The sequence below is a fragment of the Trachemys scripta genome, chromosome 14 (genome assembly GCF_013100865.1).
Source record: "Trachemys scripta elegans isolate TJP31775 chromosome 14, CAS_Tse_1.0, whole genome shotgun sequence".
Classification (NCBI taxonomy): domain Eukaryota; kingdom Metazoa; phylum Chordata; order Testudines; family Emydidae; genus Trachemys; species Trachemys scripta.
This window is the reverse complement of record NC_048311.1, coordinates 33236267-33257681: the sequence shown is the minus strand read 5'-3', so window position 1 is coordinate 33257681 and position 21415 is coordinate 33236267. Positions and strand designations below refer to the sequence as shown.

General features: G+C 55.0%; 1 protein-coding gene across 2 annotated transcripts; it reads left to right on the top strand.

The window, feature by feature from the left end:
- Positions 1 to 765: 765 nt before the first annotated feature.
- On the top strand, positions 766 to 17372 carry ENDOV (endonuclease V). 2 transcript variants are annotated; one of them, XR_004648187.1, is made up of 8 exons: positions 766 to 1874; positions 3889 to 4023; positions 4546 to 4585; positions 5120 to 5232; positions 5546 to 5614; positions 6326 to 6454; positions 15105 to 15350; positions 15798 to 15874. XR_004648187.1 is itself a non-coding variant. In XM_034790403.1 (8 exons), the coding sequence occupies exons 1-8, from the start codon at positions 1608 to 1610 to the stop codon at positions 17082 to 17084; spliced, it is 858 nt and encodes a 285-aa protein (XP_034646294.1). In that variant the 5' UTR covers positions 770 to 1607; the 3' UTR covers positions 17085 to 17372. The 2 variants fall into 2 exon arrangements, 1 of the variants encoding a protein (XP_034646294.1); XM_034790403.1 differs by lacking the exon at positions 15105 to 15350 and adding an exon at positions 17057 to 17372 and having other exon boundaries at positions 770 to 1874.
- The last annotated feature ends 4043 nt before the right edge of the window (positions 17373 to 21415 follow it).

Here is a 21415-nt window from a genome sequence, read left to right as displayed (position 1 = left end):
GGGGTGCAGGCTCTGGGATGGGGCCGGGGATGAGGGATTTGGGGTGCGGGAGGGGGCTCTGGACTGGAGCCGAGGGGTTTGATGTGTTGGAGGGGGCTCAGGGCTGGGGCAGGGGGTTGGGGTGTGGGGGGGTGCAGGCTCTGGGATGGGGCCGGGGATGAGGGATTTGGGGTGCCGGAGGGGGCTCTGGACTGGAGCCGAGGGGGTTGACGTGTTGGAGGGGGCTCAGGGAGGAGGTTTGGGGTGCAGGCTCCGGGTGGCACTTACCTCAGGCGGCTCCCAGAAGTGGACAGCATGTCCCTGCGGCTCCTAGGCGCAGGGGCAACCAGAGAGGTTCCACATGCTGCCGTTGCCCCTGCCCCAGCAGCTCCCATTGGCTGTGGTTCCTGGCAAATGGGAGCTGTGGAGCCAGTGCTCGGGGTGGGGGCAGCTCACGGAGCCTCCCTGCCCACCCTTGCATCTCGGGCTCTCAGGGACACGCTGGACGCTTCCGGGAACCATGGGGAATCAGGGCAGGCAGGGAGCCTGCCTGAGCCTCGCTGCGCCGCCAACTGGACTTTTAACGGCCCAGTCAGCAGTGCTGACCGGAGCCACCAGGGTCCCTTTTTGACCAGGCGTTCCAATCAAAAACTGGACACCTGGGAACCCTTGACTCTATTGGGCTGGGGCATGGGATGAGGTGGCAAAGCCTGGCCCTTTTAGGCCATGCTGGGCTGTGGCCCCTGGTGTCGCTCAAAGGTGGGTCCCCAGTTCTATGAGTTGTTCTGACCTGGTGGTAGAAGTGGGGACCATCCCCAGATCTCTCCCTTCCCGAGGGGTGGGCACTGTTTGTCCGAGTGGCTCTTGGACATCACACCTGTGCTGCTTCCTGATTAGGGTGACCCGACAGCAAATGTGAAAAATCTGGACGGGGTGGGAGGTAATAGGTGCCTATATAAGAAAAAGTCCCAAATATCGGGACTGCCCCTACAAAATCAGGACATCTGGTCACCTATTCCTGATGCTCTTTGGGGCTCTCCCCTGGGCTCCCTGTTATTGGGGTGTTGTCAGGAGAGAGTGGCTCTGTCCCAGTCTCTCCTCTGTGCCGCAGGCAGTGCAGTCACTCCTCTGGCTTCAGATGGGGCTTCGTGCCCCTCTTCAGGTTTGTGGTCACTAACTGAGCTTGGTCAGGGTCTGCCTTAGTATTGAGGTGAGGTATCTCCTTGGCCTCACGTAGTAGGTCTCTGCAGAGATCTGGAGCCGGCCAGCTTGTCAGCTTGGATTGTTTCATCCCTTCCCATCCATGCAATGAAAAGCCCCTGTTCTGGCTCAGGATCTCAAATGCTTTGCAGTCAGCCCTCGTGAACCCTGCTGTGAAACACGGGATTTTTAGCATCTCCATTTTCCAATTGCAGAAATGGAAGCACACAAGTTTGCCAAGGTCACTCAGAAGCACTGACAGTTCTGAGACTAGAACCTCGGAATCCCGATGTTCTGCTTCAGTAACTAGACCACACTGCCCTAAGGAATACGCTGTCCATCTGCCAACCCATCATGTCTTTCCTAAACCAGCAGAGCCTTGTTGAATGGAAACCTGCTGAAATAATCGAATAACACGATTTTGCAGGATGCCCGGCCCAGCCTGCTTCTGTCATTTCAATGTGTTGTGTATGGAGTTGGGAATAAAAAGACACTGTTTTTGCCTGTGGTTATCTTTCCTTAGGGAGCAGGCCCAGCTAAAAGCAAATGTGATTGAGGAGGACACTGAGGAATGGCAGAAAGATTCCACCTTTGCAGGACTGGAGAGAGTGGGAGGGGTGGACCTGTCTTATGTCAAAGGAAACGACGCAATCGCCTGCGCTTCCCTGGTGGTTCTCAGCTTCCCAGATCTTGAGGTAATGGCCCTTGAGCGGTGGTCTCATGGTTGGGATACCTGTACTGTAAAGGCTTTGTAGAAAACCAGCCTACCCCAAAGGGCATCATGGACTGTATCTCAGCGTCACAAGGCTCCAGCCAAGTATCTGACCCGCATGTTCACCAAGAAAAGGCTTTCTGCAGAGAGCATGGGGGAGGGGGAGAGAACAGGAGTGATGATCTTTGGTATTACCTAGCAAAATTAATTTGGAAATACGTAGTTTGGTCACTTCCTGCAGAGAGAAGCTGAGTCCAAGAGTTACAGAGAACTTCTGGAGGCCCGGGGAGGTGGTTCCAGGGTGTGGCAATTGCTCAGGAGTGGGTCAGAGATGATGATGTTGATAAGAAATAGCTAATCAACGGCCTTTGAAGATTTTGATTGAATCAGGTAAATGTTGGAAATCAACAGTTTCACCCTCTATCCAGAAACAAACCACAGAAAGGCCATTGTTATTCAACATTTACCAGGAGAGCAAGTTAAAACAATGTGACATTCCTAGACAGATGGTGCCTTCCTTGTCAGATCCCTCTGGTAATCAGTTAATATGAGATGTGATTTACAATGGCACTTCCAAATCTGTTGTGAGTCTCCCACATTCTGCAGTCATTAAACTTTGAATTAATAAAGATTTATCAGAGTTTATGTACAGATTTCAACGAATGTAAAAAGTTGTCACTAACTAAAAACACTGACAACAAATATGGAATTGAACATTGATATCCACTGGAAATCACAGAAAGTGAGAATCAAATCCTGCCACAGTTCTTAAAGACTTGCCCATGACGGCTGTGTGAGTTAATTCACCTACTGTCCTTGGTCAGTTCCTAACAGGCTTTCTTCTGGAATCCACTTGCTTTTCCGAATGCTGGGTGAGAGGCCCTTTGATCAGGCATTGATTATAAGTAAGGCTAAGATTTTGTCACGGATATTTTTAGTAAAAGTCACGGACACGTCACGGGCAAAACAGAAAAATTCAGGGAAGCCGTGACCTGTCCCTAACTTTTACTAAAAATATCCTTGACAAAATGGGGATCTGCGGATCCCCACACTACTTCAAGCGGGGCAGCTGCAGGGACTAGGAGCTGCCTGTAGCAGCTGGGGACTGCGGGATACCTCTGCCACCTGCAGCTCCGGGAGTCTCCCGCTGTCTGCAGGGTCTGGGAGCTTTGGGTTTCCCTCCACCCATGGGGGCCAGGAGCGGCCACAGCGGCAAGGAGCTTGTCCCTGCCATCTCCGGCAGCCCGGAGCTTGGGGGTTCCCCGCCGCTGCCCGCCAGGAACTGGGGGGTACCCCACCAGCCCCAGGGCAGGGAGCTCGGGGTTTTTCCCACCGCCCCCAGCAGCTGGGAGCTCGGGGGTTCTGCTGCCAGTAACAGAGAGCTGAGGGTATTTTCGCCCATCGCCACCACCGGCGGCACGGAGCTGCACGGGCCACCAGAGGCGGCAGGGGTACCTCACAGCTTCCTGGCCCAGCGGGTGGTGGCGGACATTGCAGCTCTCGACCACCGCAAGCTGAAGTCATGGAGGCCACTGGAAGTCACGGATTCCATGACCTCCGTGACCTAAATCGCAGACTTGATTATAAGGACAGTGTTCTCCCGCTGTTGCACACTCAAATGGGGCCGAAGCACCCCTAGGCATTGGCAAAGTCCCTGTACTCATTCAGGGTAGGGTATATCTGGTCATTTTCCATCATCTGCCCATTACTTCTCTCCCCCCACCCCCACACTCACACTGAGGGGAGAAGTTGGCGTGAGCTAATGTGCAGCATTTGTGTTTAACTTTGGGGGAGCGGCCCAGCAGGGTTCGGGGAGAGTATTGAAGCGAGAGAGAGAGAATATACATACTGGAGAAGAAATATCTGAGCCGGTCAGGATTAAGCCAGCTATGGCCTGGGTTCCTGGTTTCAGCACACTGATCCTAGTGCCTGCTGTGTTAAGTTGCCCCTTGCAGACATGACTCTGTGTTCTCAGCACTGTCCTCGTTTTGTCCCAGGTGCTATATGAGGATTGCCAGATGGTAACCGTGAGTGCCCCCTACGTGGCAGGGTACTTAGCTTTTCGAGAGGCCCCTTTCCTGGTGGAAGCTGCTCAGAGACTTCAGGAGCGAGAGCCTGGGCTCAGGCCTCAGGTGCAGTATGTTCCTTTCTCTCCTGGGGAGATGTCCCTGGGGTGCTGGATGTACCTGAAAAGAAACTCTCCCTAGAGGTTGCCCTGCCCAGCACCTCTGCAGCGGGCAGGGCAGGGCAGGGTGCATCCTAACACAGCCTTGTTGTTGTGTCTGCTCCACTGTCTCTGCGGGGATGGGGAAACCGAGCCAATGGCCAGCCAGACTTCACCTTGTCTGTGAGCAGGGAAGGCAAGATGTGGGGATGACTCCCATCCTTTCTTTAGTACTACGGGGTTGCAGGGCACTCGGCCTGCAATAGAAAGATCAGCTCCCTACTCCCAGGGATGGTCATCAAAAGGGAGAGCGGGGCAGGTGGGGGTGAGGAGAACCTGGGTAAAGGAGCTGTGGGGGTGGGGCAAAGGATTGAAATGGAGCCTTCTCCTTCTCCTTCCTCACTCGCCACTTGTTCAGGTCAGAGGTGTGTTCATTCAGCTGGAGAGATCCATGGTGCTTGGTAACTAACACATCACCTGGTTCTTCCAGGTGCTGCTCGTAGATGGGAATGGCGTACTCCATCACAGAGGTATGAGAGAGCTCTGCCCCCCGACGGGGACCCCCCCAAGCTCCAGGAGAGAGCACTGCTCCCCCCGACAGGAACCCCAGGCCCTAGGAGAGAGCACTGCCCCCTGATGGGAACCCCAGGCCCTAAGAGAGAGCGCTGCCCCCCGGCAGGGGACCCCCAGGCTCCAGGAGAGAGTCCTGCTGTTCACTAGGGTCCAGAGCTCTAGACCAGTGAAGGAGATATTAAATAATTATCATCTAGCAATAGGCTAATTCCCTTCCCCCAGAGGCATAGATTGGGTTCTGATCCCATCTGGAAGTTCTGGAACCTCCTGTTTTGGGGTTGACAGACGGCCCCTCTGTGGCGAACTCTGTCCCTGCGGCACTGGTCCCCATCTGCCAGTACCACCCACTCTGCGCTGGGCTGTAGTGTTGTCACAGGCCTACAGACGTACCCGGGGCTGTCCCCTCTGACGAGGGTCACCAGAACCGGATGGAGAACCCCATTGCTGGCCCCTTCCTGTTTCCCTTGACCATCTCTTGGCTTGTTCAGCAGGGTTTGGTGTGGCCTGCCACCTGGGGGTGCTGACGGGCCTGCCCTGTATTGGTGTGGCCAAAAACCTCCTGCAGGTCGATGGCCTGGCCAAGGATGAGCAGCACAAGGGGCAGGTAAGGCCAGCGCGAGCATTCCTCCCTCCTGTGTCAGTGGGGGAAATGGAGTAAGAGCCTTGGTGAGAGGGAGCTCCTAGCGGCCCCCCTCCTGGCCTCTCCCACCACGAGCAGCTGGGGAGCCACATGCTGGCTGGTGAGGGGCAGCTCCCGGTTTCTCCAGCGCAGCCTTTCCCCGCAGGAAGTGCTGGTGGTATTATGGGAGCCTGTTCAGACCAAGGAGGGAAGTTCTGGAGTAGGCTCTCCCAGACCCTCCTGGAATCGATGCACTGGAGCTCTAACCAGCTGGCCCTTGGGTGCTTGCTCGTTTTAGATCCGCGACCTGCAGATGGGAGGAGACGTATTCCCTCTGAGGGGCACCTCTGGGAGAGTCCTGGGCATGGTAAGTCATGGGCAGTCTGCTTTGCATGTTGGTCACAGCTGGGCCTTCTCCATGTTCCCTAGCCTGGCTCAAATGGGAAGGAGGGAGGGGACAAAGTGTAGTGCAGCTCTCTGCAGCCCAGTGACAATAAGCCAGGAGGGCAGGATCTGAGCAGGCAGAGCTAACGCTCACCTCCCATTCCTGTCAGCCCACGGCATGGGATCCCCTCCTGGGATGCACGGCCACTTTGTCATATGTGACAGTGGTATGTGAGCTGCCATGTCCTGGTCTATCTGCCCGTGTCCGGCACCATTACAGCAAAGGGGCAAAGCACGGGCAGGAGTTTTTTCTGTGGCAGGTCTCCAGACTGTGAGACAGGAACCTCTGTACCTTGGTGGAAAAGGCAGCTTGGGAGATGGTGGGGCTGGCTGGGTCCCCACTCAGAGCTGGCAGGGGTTGGCTGCCTCCTTCGCCTGGGTATATTCTCCACTGAGCAAGGTCCCTTGCTGAGCAGTGTGAAATATTGGGGATGGGGAGCACAGGGAGCCCTAGGAGACAGACCCTCCCTGTGATGCTCCCAAGCAGCGAGGAGCAGTAAAGGCCGGGGCTCTGAAATGTCTGATACCCCCCAGCTCTCCCAAGTGTCCCCAGATGCGTGTGCAATCACTGACGTCGTGCGTTTGTTTTAAACAAGCCCCAAAGCTCTGGTCTGTCCGGTTTCCAACCCTCCAGGCCCTGCGCAGCTACAACAAGAGCACGAAGCCCATCTATGTCTCCGTGGGCCACAGGACGTGCCTGGAGTCGGCAGTGCGCCTGGTCCAGTCCTGCTGTAGGTACCGGATCCCAGAGCCCATCCGACAGGTGCGAAGGCAGGGGCAGCTAGGGGATGGGGATCCGAGCCTGTCATGGGAGACGTGGCCAGTTAGCTAGTGAAGGGGTGACAGGCAGCTGTGAATGACAGGACTGCGACGGCTGGCCTCCCTTATAGATTCATAGATTCTAGGACTGGACGGGACCTCGAGAGGTCATCGAGTCCAGTCCCCTGCCCGCATGGCAGGATCAAATACTGTCTAGACCATCCCTGATAGAGGTTTATCTAACCTACTCTTAAACATCTCCAGAGACGGAGATTCCACAACCTCCCTAGGCAATTTATTCCAGTGTTTAACCACCCTGACAGTTAGGAACTTTTTCCTAATGTCCAACCTAGACCTCCCTTGCTGCAGTTCAAACCCATTGCTTCTTGTTCTATCCTTAGAGGCTAAGGTGAACAAGTTTTCTCCCTCCTCCTTATGACACCCTTTTAGATACCTGAAAACTGCTCTCATGTCCCCTCTCAGTCTTCTCCTTTCCAAACTAAACAAACCCAATTCCTTCAGCCTTCCCCAAGAGCGGTGCCTGAGCCTGCCAGGCCGTCCCCTCCAGCTACGGGCTACAGCCGATCCTGGCGGTTCTGATCTACCTGTCTTCTTATTTATAAAACTGCTCCTTCCCTCTTTCTTTGTCCTCCTGACCTGTCCCTGACACACGGTGCATAGAAGCACCCGCAGCCCTCAGTGCGGATCCAGCCTGGTGGGGCTCTCTGCTCCTCTCTGCAGGCTGGCTCTGGGGTTAATAATGCAGAGGAGCTGGAGGTGCAGCTTTCCCAGAATGTGGAGCCGAACACAGACTGCAGTGTTCATCCTCTGGGCTATGGGGTATGCCGCACTCCGCAACAAGCTGCAGGCTGCCGGTCCCAGACGTAGCCTGTAGGTGACAGCACTGGATCGCATTCAGTGCCTCTTGCTGCCAGCGATTTTATAATGAAATCACAGCAGGGCTGGAGAAATGAATCTCAAGAAGTGTGAAGCCCGGAGAAGAGCTTCCTTCTCCTCAGGATCGCCCTGCCATTAGCAGTTCAGGCAGGCTGCCCCGCTCCGCGTTTGGGGAGCGGCGTCTGTAACGTCACCCTGGAACAGCGTGTGTTCCGATGGCTACGCCTCGGCCTTCGTCCCGTGTCTGCCAGCCCGGGCTCCGTTGCTTTCTGAGCAGTATTGAGAAGGCTCCTACCAAGGCCAGACACAGGCGCTGCAGACAGAAGTTGTTCGTTGGTACTGTGATATTTTCTGAAAATTGAACCGTGTGACACTGTTTAGTTGTAGAGCGACGGCCAGCAAAGCTCAAAGCAAAACTGCCCATTGGCGTCCCCAGACCAGAGCTGATCATGGAGTTTCTGGTCCCATATCCCACCTCCTGACAGACTGGAGCAGTCTTACAGGTCATCTAGTCCCATAGCTCACTGCCGGCAGTGGCCAGCACCCGACGCTTCAGGAGACAGGCTCTCATAGTTGCGCTGTGTGGCCCTTGGGGGCGTGTTAGGAGGGGAGGGAAAAGCCTTCCCCAGTGGAAACATGCCCGTATTTCTTTTGGAAATCATTTTGACCCAAGTGCCCTGCTCCTCACAGCTGCTTTCTGTCGCCTTCCGTCCCATTCCCATGCCTCTTCTTTGAGACTGGCTGGCTAGACTCCTCCAGCCGCTCCAGCTGACCTGAGGCATTAGTTAAAGGGACAAAATGTATTTGCTGGTGACTCCTTCTGGGGGAAGATTTGAGAACCATCTCCAAGGATTAGAAGGGTGTGAACCTAAGGAGGGAGGAGAATTATTCAGCACAGGGGTTCTTGGACTTTTTCATAGTACAGGTCATATCTTCATGGAGAGTGTGTCATAGACACTCATATGGACCTCACTAGCTCGCCAGTTCCCTATCTCATGGAACCTGCCCCGCATCACACAGCCTCCCAGGGGTTATGACAACAATCACCTACAGGAAACAAGAACTTTAGTAGCAAAGGATGTAACTTCTTTTGATGTGATTTAGTGGCCTGAGGCGAGGTAGCGGAGCCAGCACCAGGCACCAGCTAGGTCTCCACAGATGCCGTAGCTGTTCCCCCGAGCAGAGTTTGGGTGGTCTAGGGAGGAGGAACGGGATAAAACTGAGCAAACACTGAACATTCAACAACATTGGGCAATCCTTTTCCTGAGATCTAGCTGACCATACAACTGGGGTTAGCGTGTGGTAGGGCTGAAAGCCACAGCCCTTTGAGTTAAAGCTGAGCTGAGTAAAGCACTAGAAAATAGAATGTAGGGGTCCTTCCTGAACTAAGAACAGGAGGACTTGTGGCACCTGAGAGACTAACACATTTATTAGAGCATAAGCTTTCGTGGGCTACAGCCCACTTCTTCAGATGCATAGAATGGAAGATAGTAAGAAGATCTATATACATACAGAAAACATGAAAAAGTGGAAGTAGCCAGACCAACTGTAAGAGGCTAATTAATTAAGATGAGCTATTATCAGCAGGAGAGAAAAAACTTTTGTAGTGATAATCAAGATGGCGCATTTTAGACAGTTGACAAGGAGGTGTGAGGATACTTAACATGGGGAAAGAGATTCAATGTGTGTAATGACCCAGCCATTCCCAGTCTCTGTTCAAACCCAACTTAATGGTATCTAGTTTGCATATTAATTCAAGCTCAGCAATTTCTCGTTGGAGTCTGTTTTTGAAGCTTTTCTGTTGCAAAATTGCCACCTTTAAGTCGGTTACTGAGTGACCAGGGAGGTGGAAGTGTTCTCCTACTGGTTTTTGAATGTTATGATTTGTGTATTTCTCTGTGGTGAGCCTGCAGGGCGTTGAGGAGATGTGAAAGGGGAATGTCCTACAGCAGGTTTTGCCTGGGTAGTACCATATGATCACAGCTTTTCTGATGCCCAAGGTGAAGCTTCAGGGTTGTCAGCCCTTGAAGCTTTTCCTGGGTCTGAAGGTTCTGGTAGCTTCAAACATGCGCAGCTCACAGCTGAGCTCAGCTCTTCCATTCCCTCCGTCGCTGGGCCATGGTGCTGTCTTACATGAAGGCAGTGGCTGTGTAGCTGCTGTGGGGACCCTGCACTGGGGTACACGTGGCTAAGTTGTATGAAGTGGGTGCCAGACATCATCTCGGCCATGGACGCAGTCGTATTTGCATTTGGGACAAGAGGTGGCTTTGCTGACTGGGGACGTGTGTCTCAGATGCAGCAAGTGTAGTGAACTTTCAGAGGAAGCAGAGGGAAATTCATTGTCTGCTACAATAAATATTTACATCCTGCTTGGACCTCATTCCGCAAGTAAATACCAGGCCGGGGCATGAGAACTCTGTGTGCGCAGAGGTAGCACTCTGTCTCCTCTGGCAGGCTCATGAATATTTGAAGTTCCTCTGCGGAGGTTTGATCCCAGCCAGAGGGACTTCCCAGGTGCAACCCAAACACAGGAACCCAGGTGAACATGAACCAGCCTCCCACTGCCACAGGCAAAACACCCAACCTACAGCTACTGGTGGCATGGCACTAAATCTGCCTGAGCGGCCCCTGGTGTCCCCAACGAGAGCTCCTCATGACCTGTCTGTGGGTGCAAGAATGCCAAGCCGGTTCAGATTCCAAGCTACACCTGCACGGGGTATGGAGTGGAGCCTTTTAGCAAATGAGCTCCCAGCCTTGACTCCCTGGGATGGAACAGGACCTGCACCGGAATAGGCTTTGTTCCCTCTGCTGCCTTGACTTGCTGCTTTGCTGCCCGTCAGACTCCTGGTCACTACATGACCCTTTTCACTCCAGCCGGCAGCTTGCCCAGCAGAGCCCTGCTGGCTCAGGAGGTGCCGACAGGGCAATCCATGGGGCAGCCCTGGCCCGCCACGAAGCGGCAGAGAGGCCAGTCTGAATTGTTGCCCCTGGACGCTGCACTTTCAAGCCACTGCACCTGTGCTGTTAAACTCTCCTCCATCAAGGAACTGGAACTCTGCCCTGCCTGTTCCACGTTCCTGCTATCCAGCGGGGGAGTGCCAGCTGAGGGCCAGAACCCCCTATTCCCTGAGACCTGACCCTCCTTCCCTCTCCACCAGCACGCTGTGCCCACATGTGCCACTGCTGCCCATTCACAAAAGAGACAAGGTAGAAATTCCAGACCCCTAATGCCAGCACTAGTCTCCTCCGAAAATAGAAGGGATTATTACGGCACAATGATCCATCTTATTGATTAGCCTCTTGGTTAATAAGCTGGGCTAAGCTGTCTCTCAGCACAGCATTAGGAGTGAGGGCTGGCAAGTAACTTGCTGCCTAATCAAGCCTTAGCTTGTTATTAGGCGAACTTGGTTTGGGGTTTTTTCCTCCTGCAGAAGAACAGTAAGTGAATGAGGCTTTTGCTACTTGGGCTCCCAGCAGGCATTTTATCAAGCAGTCTGTTTCCCTTGTTATGAAATTCATCACGTAATGTCTTATCCTGAAGAGTGATCAGAGTTATTTGTCAACTGAGTTATGAAACTGTCCAATTATGAACAGGGGAAAAAATTCCTCCAAACAAACTGCTCCTTATGTAACCGTATTTCATTGTCTGGCATGTGGAGTCGGTGAGTGGCTCTTAAGCAGCATCTCCAGCACAGAACTCGCAGGGAGGCATGAAGCGAGCTAGTGGGGAGTTTGGTGCAGGAATTCACACGACCAGCACAAACATGTGAGTTACATCCAGGGCAGCCCTGGGGAGTTTTATTAATCCACCTCCCTAGTCCTGGCCTTGTACGTTTATCTAGTTCCTTTCAGCTGGAAGGAGCCCAAACTCCTTCGAGGGGGGGTGTATCATGAAGCCATCTCTGGAGCTGTTCTGAGCTACCACCATGCAGTGAGGTTTTTAAGTAAAGACTGACTTTCCCAAAAGAAGCTTTGGGGAGAATTTAGCCCAGAACTCCCACCATTACTCTTGTTGAGGTGGCTGTGGCTTCTTTGATGACCACAAAGGGTTGTATCTCCCTGGAAAGATGGTCCCTTGCGCAGCACATTCTACAGTTCTCTCCGTTTTCTTTGGAGGCCTCCCAGCCAAGTACTGAGCCGGCCCTGTCCTGCTTAGCTGAGGAGATTTGACAAAGCTGTTTTCCTCTGTGAATCACACACCTGAGAACAAGCTGTACTCTGGGAAATGAAGCTATCTGACTAAAAGTTTGCTTCCACCAGAATTGCTCCTTAAGGATTTCACATGTCACATGGAGGACCCTTGGTCCATGACCACTTCTAGGCATCCTCCGTTGGCTTGCTGGAGGTCACCGAGTCAGTGTCTGTAGTTTGGGGCTTTTCCCCATGGAATGTTGAATGCCCGATTTAAATAACGGAGTTGTTGGCCTGTGTTCTGATTCTGGGGCTTTCCCTTTGGTGTGCCTGGGAACCCTAAGGAAAAAGAGAATAACGGTATCTAGCCTGTTTGGTGAAGAGGGCGGCTGCTTACAGCTTGTCTCAGTGTTCTGAGCAGGGAGGTGCAGGCAGGATGGTTGTGTCCATTAGAACAGTACCTGTGAGAACACAGGCAGGGGCCACTGGCCTTCTGATCCCCACCCCCTTGTACAGCCCACCTTGTCCTCTAAAATTAAATAAATGGAGATATCCCATCTCCTAGAACTGGAAGGGACCTTGAAAGGTCATCAAGTCCAGCCCCCTGTCTTCACTAGTAGGACCAAATACTGATTTTTGCCCCAGATCCCTAAGTGGCCCCCTCAAGGATTGAGCTCACAACCCTGGATTTAGCAAGCCAGTGCTCAAACCACTGAGCTATCCCTCCCCCCTCTGTGCGTCTTTGCCTGAGATGTTCCCATGAAAACCCCTGAAACACACAAGTCAGTGGCTACTCACTCTCCTACTGTCTCGGGTGGGCACCCAGTGGCATTTCTCCTCCGGTGGGGCGAGTGGGCGATTTCCTGTTTGCTTTCCCTGACTCAGAAGGGCTTACTTCAGGACAGGGGCAATGCAGAGGGTTTGAGAGAGGAGGTTGAGGCAGATGTGGGCAGGGACACCATGCCAGGTGGGGGGCAAAGCAGGAGGGAGGGAAGCCATGTGAGCTTGTGGTTCAGCCCGCTCTGCCATCCCAGCAAGATCCCACCCCACCCCACCCCACCCCCATGCAGCCCAAGGCGTAAATTGAAAAGAGAAGCAGGAAGGTCTTCCGGCAGCCTCTGCTCCTCAGCCTGGGAGCGGCTTCCCCAGCCAGCTCAGCTCAGCCCTGCCTCACCCTGGGCTGACGGGGCTGCCACAGCGGCACTGGGACAGGCCGATGCGACTGGCTCAGGTGCGGGCTGGTGCGTGACCTCACCCTGCAGCCCAGAGCGGGAGAGGGAGACTCATTCCCAGAACCAGCCTAGCTCTCAGTTGGGACACGGAACCCTTTGCCCGTAGGTCACCAGTTCAAATCCAGCCCCGGGCAAGTCCTTCCCAGCTGTTAGCTGGCCTGTGTGCAATGAGCTGCTGGGTCTCAGCCCACTTCTTAATGGACAGGTGTCTGCATCCCTATAGCCACTGCCACTGCTGGCACCAGTGGGGCCCTGGTCTCACTCTCAACCGTGGGGCCCAAGACTGAACCAGCCATGGAGACCGAACGACCCTCTTGCCTCCCTCCTGCTGTGGCTGAGGTTGCTGGAGGGGCAGTGTGAGTAAAGTCTGCCCTGCTGCTGCAGCCCCCCTGTGTGTGGCTAGAGGGATGGGTGTGGCCACATCTACCTTGGCTGGGGGGACAGTGCATTCGTTGACTGCTGCGATGGGGGAGCGAATGACACGTCTGCCATAGCCCAGCTGTGCCGCCCCTGCGCGATGCTCCTCCCAGCAGCAGGGTGGGAATGTTCCCAGCGCCGCTGGCTCGCACAGTAGCAACCCTCATGCTGGGAGTGGCAGGTGGGGAGGAAGCGGAGAGTCCAGTGTCTATAGACAGCGAACGCCTCCACCCAGGGGCGACCCTGACCCAGCAGCACTCGCTGCCACTCCAGGAAAAAGCAAAACGCTCCGGCACTTCCTTCCCCACCGGCCTGTTTCCAGCACAAGGAGGCAGCTGCCAGACACACGGCCAGGTGCTGGCAGGGCGACATTGCCACAGGGCCTTTGTGCTGCTGGTCAGACTGACGCAGCTCCCAACAGCTTCCTGCGGGCAGAGGGGCACTGGTCCTTCCAAGCGTCCTTCCCTCTGTGGCCGGGCCCAATGGCTGTAGCAGGCCGGGCTAAGGCAGCGGGGTCAGAGTTTCAGGGAGCAGCCCCTTCCCCGCTCCCTGCACCTGGGATCACTAAATACCTGTCTCTGTGGGGAGGGGGACTGGTTTGCTCTCTCAAGGACTCTAACCTGGGGTTCTGTCTCCTGTGTGTGCCCCAATAGGACGAGACACATGGTCTGAGGCCTGGGGCTGCGCACAGCATCACTCTTTCCTGCAGTTACATTTGGAGGGGGCTTTGCACCCCCATCGAGGAGGTTCTTGTGGAGAGAGGGAGAAGCCAATTAGGCTGCTGTAGGCGTGAAGGAATGTACTACACCTTGAAGAGACAGGTTGGAGCCTGTGGCTAAAAGGGAGAGTACAGGGGGTCAAACTGAAAGGTGAACTGTCCGGCTGGGCAAAGTTTATTAGTGGAGTTCCTCAAGGATCAGCCTTGGGACCAATCGTATTTAACATTTTCATTGGCATGACCTTGGCACAAAGAGTGAGCGTGTGCTAATAAAATTTGCAGATGACACAAAGTTGGGAGGTATTGCCAATATGGAGGAGGACCGGAATATTGTACAAGAAGATTTGGATGACCTTGAAAACTGGAGTAATAGAAATGGGATGAAATGTAATAGTGCAAAGTGCAAGGTCATGCACTTAGGGACTAACAGCAAGAATTGTTGCTGTAAGCTGGGAATAGATCAATTGGAAGCCACCGAGGAGGAGAAAGACCTGGGTGTATTAGTCTTGGGGTGGAGTCCGGACTCTAGGACCCTGTGAGGTGAGATGGTCCCAGAACTCAGGCTCTGCGCCCAGAAGTCTACGCTGCAATGAAACAGCCCTGCGAGCCCAAGTCAGCTGCATGGGCCAGCCGCGGGTGTCTGGTTGCAGTGTAGACAGGCCCTATGAGTCTGAGACAGCCTGGGGGGTAACCAGAGGCCCTGCCCTAGGGCTGGGCTATATTAACAGGAACCGGAGTGAGCGAGAGGGAAGCAGAAGCCGGCAGCTGCAGTGGGTGTGCATTGTTTCATCAAGCAGAGCAGGCTAACCAGAGCCTTTGCCCCGAGGTGGGGCCGCTGAGCTTTTTGCTGGAATTCTGGGTCCCACCCCCACGCTTCCTCTTCTCCCAAGGTGCAATCCAGGCTCTGCTTCCAGGTGTCCTGCTGAGGGGGAGCGTGCAGTGTCCCTGCTGCTCCCTGGGCTGGGTGCCAGGGGCAGCTGGGAAATAACTCGGGCTGCTTCCCCTTCACCTCAGCAATTGCCAGGGGTCTGGAGTCACTCTGCAGGTCAGCATCCACCTCCTGCTTTGCCCCTTGCCACCGTAAGTCGAGACTGGCCTGTCATGTCCCTGCACCACATCTGAGGGCATCAGAGCCAAGGAGGAGTGGGGGCAGATGCCAGTCGGGGGAGGGTTGAGTATGGTACGAGCTGTGCAGAGGCTCACGGGTCGCCGTGGGGGTAGGGGAGGGATGTTAATTGTATTTCTACTGGACATCCCAGGCACTCAGGTCTCTCCGAGGCCTCTGGCTGAGGCCAGCTGAACTCACCAGCGCTCCTGGACTGTGCGTCGAGAGCTGGAGGGATTTGATGGGGATTTGCTCTCCCAGCTGAGCTGCCTGGCTGTTACCCTTGTACTTTGTTGCCCCCCGTCCCCAGTGCTTGGGAGAGGGCCAGGGCTGAGGTGGCCCCTGGCACTGACTGGCGTGCGCCCGCTGCCTACTCTGTGCCTTGCCGTCTTCCGTTGTGGTAAATGCAGAATTGGGGAGCTGAGCTTTGGGAAATCTCATTTCTGTTTCCAAAATCAACCGCGCTGCAGCGAAGGCTGCCTGGGCCGAGACCCTTCTCCTCCATTTTGGGTCTTTGTCTTCTCAGCCCAGGTGCAGTTGAGGCAGAGGGCCTGAATAGAGCGGAATAAGGTCAGGGAGGCAGGTGGGTCCCTCCGTGTGTGGGAGCCCTACCCGGGACTGCCGGCCATATTCTGCAGATAGCTTGGGGCTGAGCCTTCCCGCCCCGCTCACTTGCAGAGAGGATGAATGCTGCGCTTAGCGCACCAGGGCCCTGCAGAGCGACTCCCCCTCCTGGCCTGTGCAGCTGCCTGGGAGCATCTGCCTGGCACAGTTCTTTAGAGGGCGCGGGGCGGTCTGACCAATCAGGTCTTGAGTCTTCGCTAATCCATCTCCTCCCCAATTCCAGGCTGACATCAGATCCAGAGAGTACATCCGGAAGCACCTGTCCTCCCCACTGGGGGGCACGTCTCCTGGGCCAGGGAGGTAGGTGTGTGGGTGGTCTAAGCAACCGCACGTCCAGAGGGGATCTGCTCTTGTAATGCTCTTGGGTAATTGCATTAAAGGGACAGTCGGGGTAACAAGGCGGGATAAAGGGCAGCAGAGCGCATGCTGCCCCCGCGGAGCAGGAGATTTCTGATGGGTGCCGTCTGTGCTGCACCATGTGTTCCCGCCGAAGGGGCAGCGTCCTGGGCTGGCTGCACCATGAGACTGCGGAAGGTCACTGGGGATTTTGTCTGTTTCCGGTGTACATGATAAGCAAAGTGCTAAGGCCCCTGTGTGTGATGTGAGGGTGGACAAAAATACCCTGCAAGGAGCTGGCCTCTGTGCCTTAATGCATAAAGAAAGGGCCAGACCACCAGGCTGGATTCTGCCCTGGTATGTTGGTGTCAATCCAGAGAAACCCCTCTGGGGTCTCTGGGTTTTCACTGGTGTCAATCCGGAATAAGTGAGATTCTCTAAATCATTCTCTTTATATCAACCCTCTGTCCCTCCAGGCCCTTTTTATTTAAATGTAGAGGCAACATGTTCAGCACAGTTCCTGGCAGCTCATAGCTGGATTCTCTCAGTCCTACAGTCACCTGCGCAAACAAGGGGCTGGAGAGATACAGGACAATAAAACTGAATGAAGATTAGCCTGGTTAGTGATGGGCAAATTGCTCCCAGGCTGATCTGCCCTAGAGGGGAGCAGAGCAGAGCAGAGCTGGATGTGGCGTGGAGGTTGATGCTGGTTAATGTGAGGCTCCGATACTGCTGATCGGAGGCTGCAGGTGTGATGGGGGGAGGCGATGTTCAGAACTCGCAGGAACAACTCCAGCTGTGCACCACAGTCTGCTCCACTGCCTGGCACCTCTGCACAGCTCTGCAATGCACCATACCAGCACTGCCTGCTAGAGATCCCCACACCCACGGCTTGGCTGATGCCCCTCAATCCCGACTTGCAGCACCTTCCTGCTGGGCCAGTCCTGGGCAGATGCTGACAGTCCCATTGAATGCATGCCCCGAGTTGAGACCCCAGACTCAGGGCATGAGAGATCAGCACCAGTGTCTGAAGCTGGTGCCCCAGAGTTCCTGTAGCTCCAGCTCCAGCTCCCAGAGTAGCAGGGAGTTACCTAGGTTGGTTTGGCTTTTTTTATTCTTCGTGACCTTTCCTTGTTCTTGTTCCAGGAAGGAAGAGGCTGAGCCCAAGCATTGATTTGTGAACTTGAGCCTTCCACCCCCTCTGGGATCAGAGCTCCGAGAAGTCTCTCCAGGGCACCGTGACTGACCGTCCACGCCAGGAACTCAGGGTACTTCATGGGGTGAAAAGCCAGGAGACGGCTTCCCCCTGGGCTCTGCTAATGGGGCAGGAGCCCCAGTCTTTGATGGTGTGTAAATTCTAGAGAATATTTTATATTCCAATGTTGAAAACACACGCTGTAAAAATAAATTCTCCCCAGCACTGGTACACTCCCAAAGCGGTGTTTGGGAGTCAAGGGAGGGATTATTTGCGGCAAGACTGTGAGAGTTCACTTTGGGGGGGTTCTTAACAAACGAGTTAAAAACAATGTGAAGCTCCCAGTTTGACACTGGCTTCTTGCCATCCCTTTAGCGGCACAGTCTCATGGGCTCCCGGCTCCCCATCCTCTTACCCTTTCCTCCCCCTCCTCCAGCCTGTGGGATTGTGTCACTTCACACATCTCAAGGGAACAGAAGCCCAATAACTCGCTGCTGCTAGTCCTGACAGACGGGCAGAGGACTCTGTGTTTTGGGTGGGCGTGTAACTCGCAAGGGAGGTGCGGGAGCCAACAATCTGCTGCATGGTTTGGAGGAGGGGAGCTGCTAGGCTCTAAGGCCTGAATTCGGATCCTTGGGAAGCAAACGGGCTCCCTGGTACACCGGTCATGCAGTCCTTGGTCCGTCAGGCCTCAATGGCTGCGGTTCTGCCTGCTGTCAGTTACCGAACCCTATGCAAGAAATCAGTCCTCTGTGTAAACGGTGCTGCAGGTTTGTCAGTCCCCATGGGATCTGCATGGCGAGCCCTGCTGGGAGCAGCATCCACACAGCATGGCACGTTGATTCACCTTGTTCCAGCGACCCTCCTCACAGCCAATGGCACAGGCCAACCCTTCACAAAGAACCGAACAGAAGTGGCATTCCATAGCAAGGAGCCAAGTAACGCCCGGGCAAGGGGTCCGATAGCCTGAAGGAGTAGGGGCATTGGGGTCAGGGTACCGGAACAGCTGCTTGCTGGCTAACGAGCTTGGACAGACACCAAGCAGCCTGGGAACCTTCACATTGGCTACCAAACAAAGTCCGGTGGGTGGAGTTGGGAGCCTCTCCCTGTAGGGCTGGGTTCAGGGGTTGGATTCAGCAGTTTGGTGGGATCCACAAAGTCCCATGTTTAGGCCCTACTGGAATTCACAAACTCCCCCACAGCCGCCGCCAAACACTGCAGGTGCCTCAGCTCGCTCAGCGCAGAAGGTTTTGCAGGAAAAGTTCCCTTGTTGCCTGTTTCTGCCACTAAACAGCCTGCACCCATCTCTGGAGGCACCCGCCTCTCACCTGAGCCCCAGAGTGAGTCAGGAACCAGGGGAAGATGGCTGGCTGGCTGCTGCCCAAGTCACAGACAAGGCCTGATCTGGGCAGTGTGCTCAGAGGCTGTCTGACTCCACAAAGCAACCGGGCCGGGCCGGGCCTCCTCTATAACCTTTAGCCTAGTGGTTAGGCACTCCCCTGAGATGAAGGAGACCCCCAATTCAGGTCCCCATCAGTGTTGTTCCTCTCATGCAAAGCTGTCTTCAGGAAATGTCCCCACAGGTGTTTTTACATCCCAGGGAAGGAAGTGGGAGTTCTCTAGTGGTTGTGGGGTCAGAACTCCTGGGTTCTGTTCCACACTTGGCAGTGCACATTTACCCTGCTATCGTTCTTTGTCGTTCTTTTCTCTCTCCAGCCGGGCTGTTTTAATAAAGCACAATCCAGCCTCTTCTCTGGGTGAGTGCAGCACCCAGCACGTGGGGCCCTGGCTTACTTACCCTGTTAGCACTGCCCCATTAAGACGAGAGAGAGCAAACTCCTTTCTTCTCGCCAGGAGCCTGGGCTAGGGTGACCAGACGTCCCATTTTTAAAGGGACGGTCCCATATTTAGGCCCTCCTGCAGAGGTCCTGACTTTTTCTTAAAAACTGGCAAATTGTCCCATATTTCCCCCCCACCCCCACCAGTACTGGTGGGTCCTGCTGCTGGCCGGATCCCTGCTCGCCCACCTCCTGCCCACCGGCAGTGAGTGGGGGGTCCAGTGGCCGACGATGGGGGTGGGTGTGCAAGGCTGGTGGTGGGGCAAAGCTGCAGCATATGGGGACGGGACGCTCCTGCTGCTGGTGCATGCCAGCCCCCCCTCCCCCCCTCCCACCCTTCAGAGCCAGGCTGGACTCCTTTGATCATGGTGACATGTGTGGGCACAGACAGAGAAGGAAAGAGGGTGGCATTTGATTTCGTGTCTGAGCCCATCACAAGGGGGTGGGTGGGGGAGGCACCAGGTGGAGCGCTGGCTGCAGGCTGTGCAAGTCTTCCCAAGCCATGCATGCAGCTCCACTCCTCATCCGACAAGTGCAGTACCAGCTCTAACACCACCATGTCCCCAGGGAACAGCCCCCCGGACAGCTCCTCCTGAAAGCCCAGAACCAGTGCTGAATGCCAGCTTGAGAAGCCAATGAAACGGCTGAACAAACACGCCACCACTCGCCTCCCCCGCTGCTGCCTCCTCGCTGATCCTCCACTGAACAAACTGTGAAAAGACCCAGAGCTGTCAGGGGTCCAAGAGCTAAAGGCCTTGCAGCCGGCAGGGCCACCTGTGCTCCTCTAATGCCAGCCAAAGCCATTGCTCAGATCTCACAGGTGTGGAGGGGGGGCGGAGGGGGTGGAGAACTTGACAGTGACTCATCATCGGAGTGGCTGGAGGGGGAGTGGCTACAGCTCACACACAGTTACAAGGAAGGATTATTATGAGTGTAATTGGCATCGGTGGAGATCTCTGCAACGGCAAAGTCAATCGAGCTTAACTAGCGAGTGCCAGCTGTGCACAGCTGTTGGCATGCCAGGGCTGCCAGATGGGGAGCTCACCCCATGGGCTAGATCCAGCCAGCTACCCACCCACATTCTTTTCTTGGTGCCCATCGCTCTGAAATCTAAGTGCCTTTCCGCAAGGTGCATCAGACCGGTTTGAAGGAAAGTCTACAGCACAGCAAAGAAAGGGGCTGGTTGGTTTCACTGCCCTGCTCTGCTTTAGGCCCTGGACTGAAGATGGGAAGGGCTGGAGAAGAGTGAGGCATTGTTCAGGCCTCCCTGTGTACACTGGGTTGACAGCTCTGAAGCAGGAAGCAACCAGCTCTTGACACCCTCCCAAGTCTGACTGTGTCCTGGGCATTTAGCAGAAGGTGAGCAGTGAGGGCGTTTCTCAGGTCCCCTCCTTGCATTTCTCATGGGAGTTGCAATGTGCTGCCCATGCACCATCTCGTCATGGACGCAGCCCTGGGGGCATTTCAGCCCCAGTACGATACTTGCAACAGACACTCTAGGTTTCCAGCGTCCAACTGCACGTGCACAAAGCTGATCCCCTCGCAAAGTCCGGGGAGTCCTGGCGGCAGAGCCCAATATTCAGCATATAACTTTCTCCCCTCACCTGCCACAAACTCCTGGCTGGGGCTGGAGTGGCTGCTTCCCTGCAGAAGGGAACAGGTGAGGCACCTACAATTGGTGTTGAGGGGGGCATGGGCACAGGGAATCCAGGGAAGAGTCGATGGCCAGTAGCCTGTTAAGGAGGATGAGTTGGGAGCCCTCCCACATACCTCAGCCGGGGCTGCAGCTAAGGGGAGCTGTATGGCTTCCCTGGGGGCTCTTGGCGTAGAGCAGCCTGCACTCCACACCTGGGGGTTGGCGCGAGGAACCAGTCAGCAGGCATGTTTCCCGCTGCGCCTGGGGAGGTGCGGCCCCTGCTGCCGGCAGGTTTGGAAACACCTTCTGAGATGGGCCTGGCACACCCGGGGTGAGAGGTGATCGTGCTGGTGAAAGGGGTGACCTGTCACGCTGCAGCCACCAGGCTGTGGAGCTCCGTTCCCCAGGGGCAGTTCCAGACGTACTATCACGCACACTCCTGGGAGTCAGAGCTTAATTCAGGTGGGTCACTAACGAGCAAGATTCACTGGCTTCCAATTTGGAGCAATGACCTAGCTGAGCCGCTTAGGGGGAGTCTCAAAAGTGCCTAATGGTTATAGGAACACACATCCCATTCAAAGTCAATGGGACATGTGCTCCTAAACCCCTTAGGCAGGATACTAATGGAGTTTACTTTGGCCCTCATTTGCTAGTTCCCCCTGGGCCAGCCCCGCCAGCATGCTGAGCTTTTCCTCACTCAGGAACCACAGAGTGTGTGAGATCCCAGGTGCTTCTCCCCAGCTCTGCTTTATCCCAGCATTTCATTGTACAGTGATCTCCATGGTGATTATTCTCTTCACTTGGACCCGCTATGCAGGCACCAGAGAACACCAGGA

Coding starts and splice junctions, on each gene's coding strand:
- ENDOV (XM_034790403.1), top strand. CDS start 1,608: ATGCCCGGCCCAGCCTGCTTCTGTCATTTCAATGTGTTGTGTATGGAG. Junction 4,586..5,119: donor TGGCGTACTCCATCACAGAG/GTATGAGAGAGC, acceptor CTTGTTCAGCAG/GGTTTGGTGTGGCCTGCCAC. Junction 5,615..6,325: donor CTGGGAGAGTCCTGGGCATG/GTAAGTCATGGG, acceptor CCAACCCTCCAG/GCCCTGCGCAGCTACAACAA.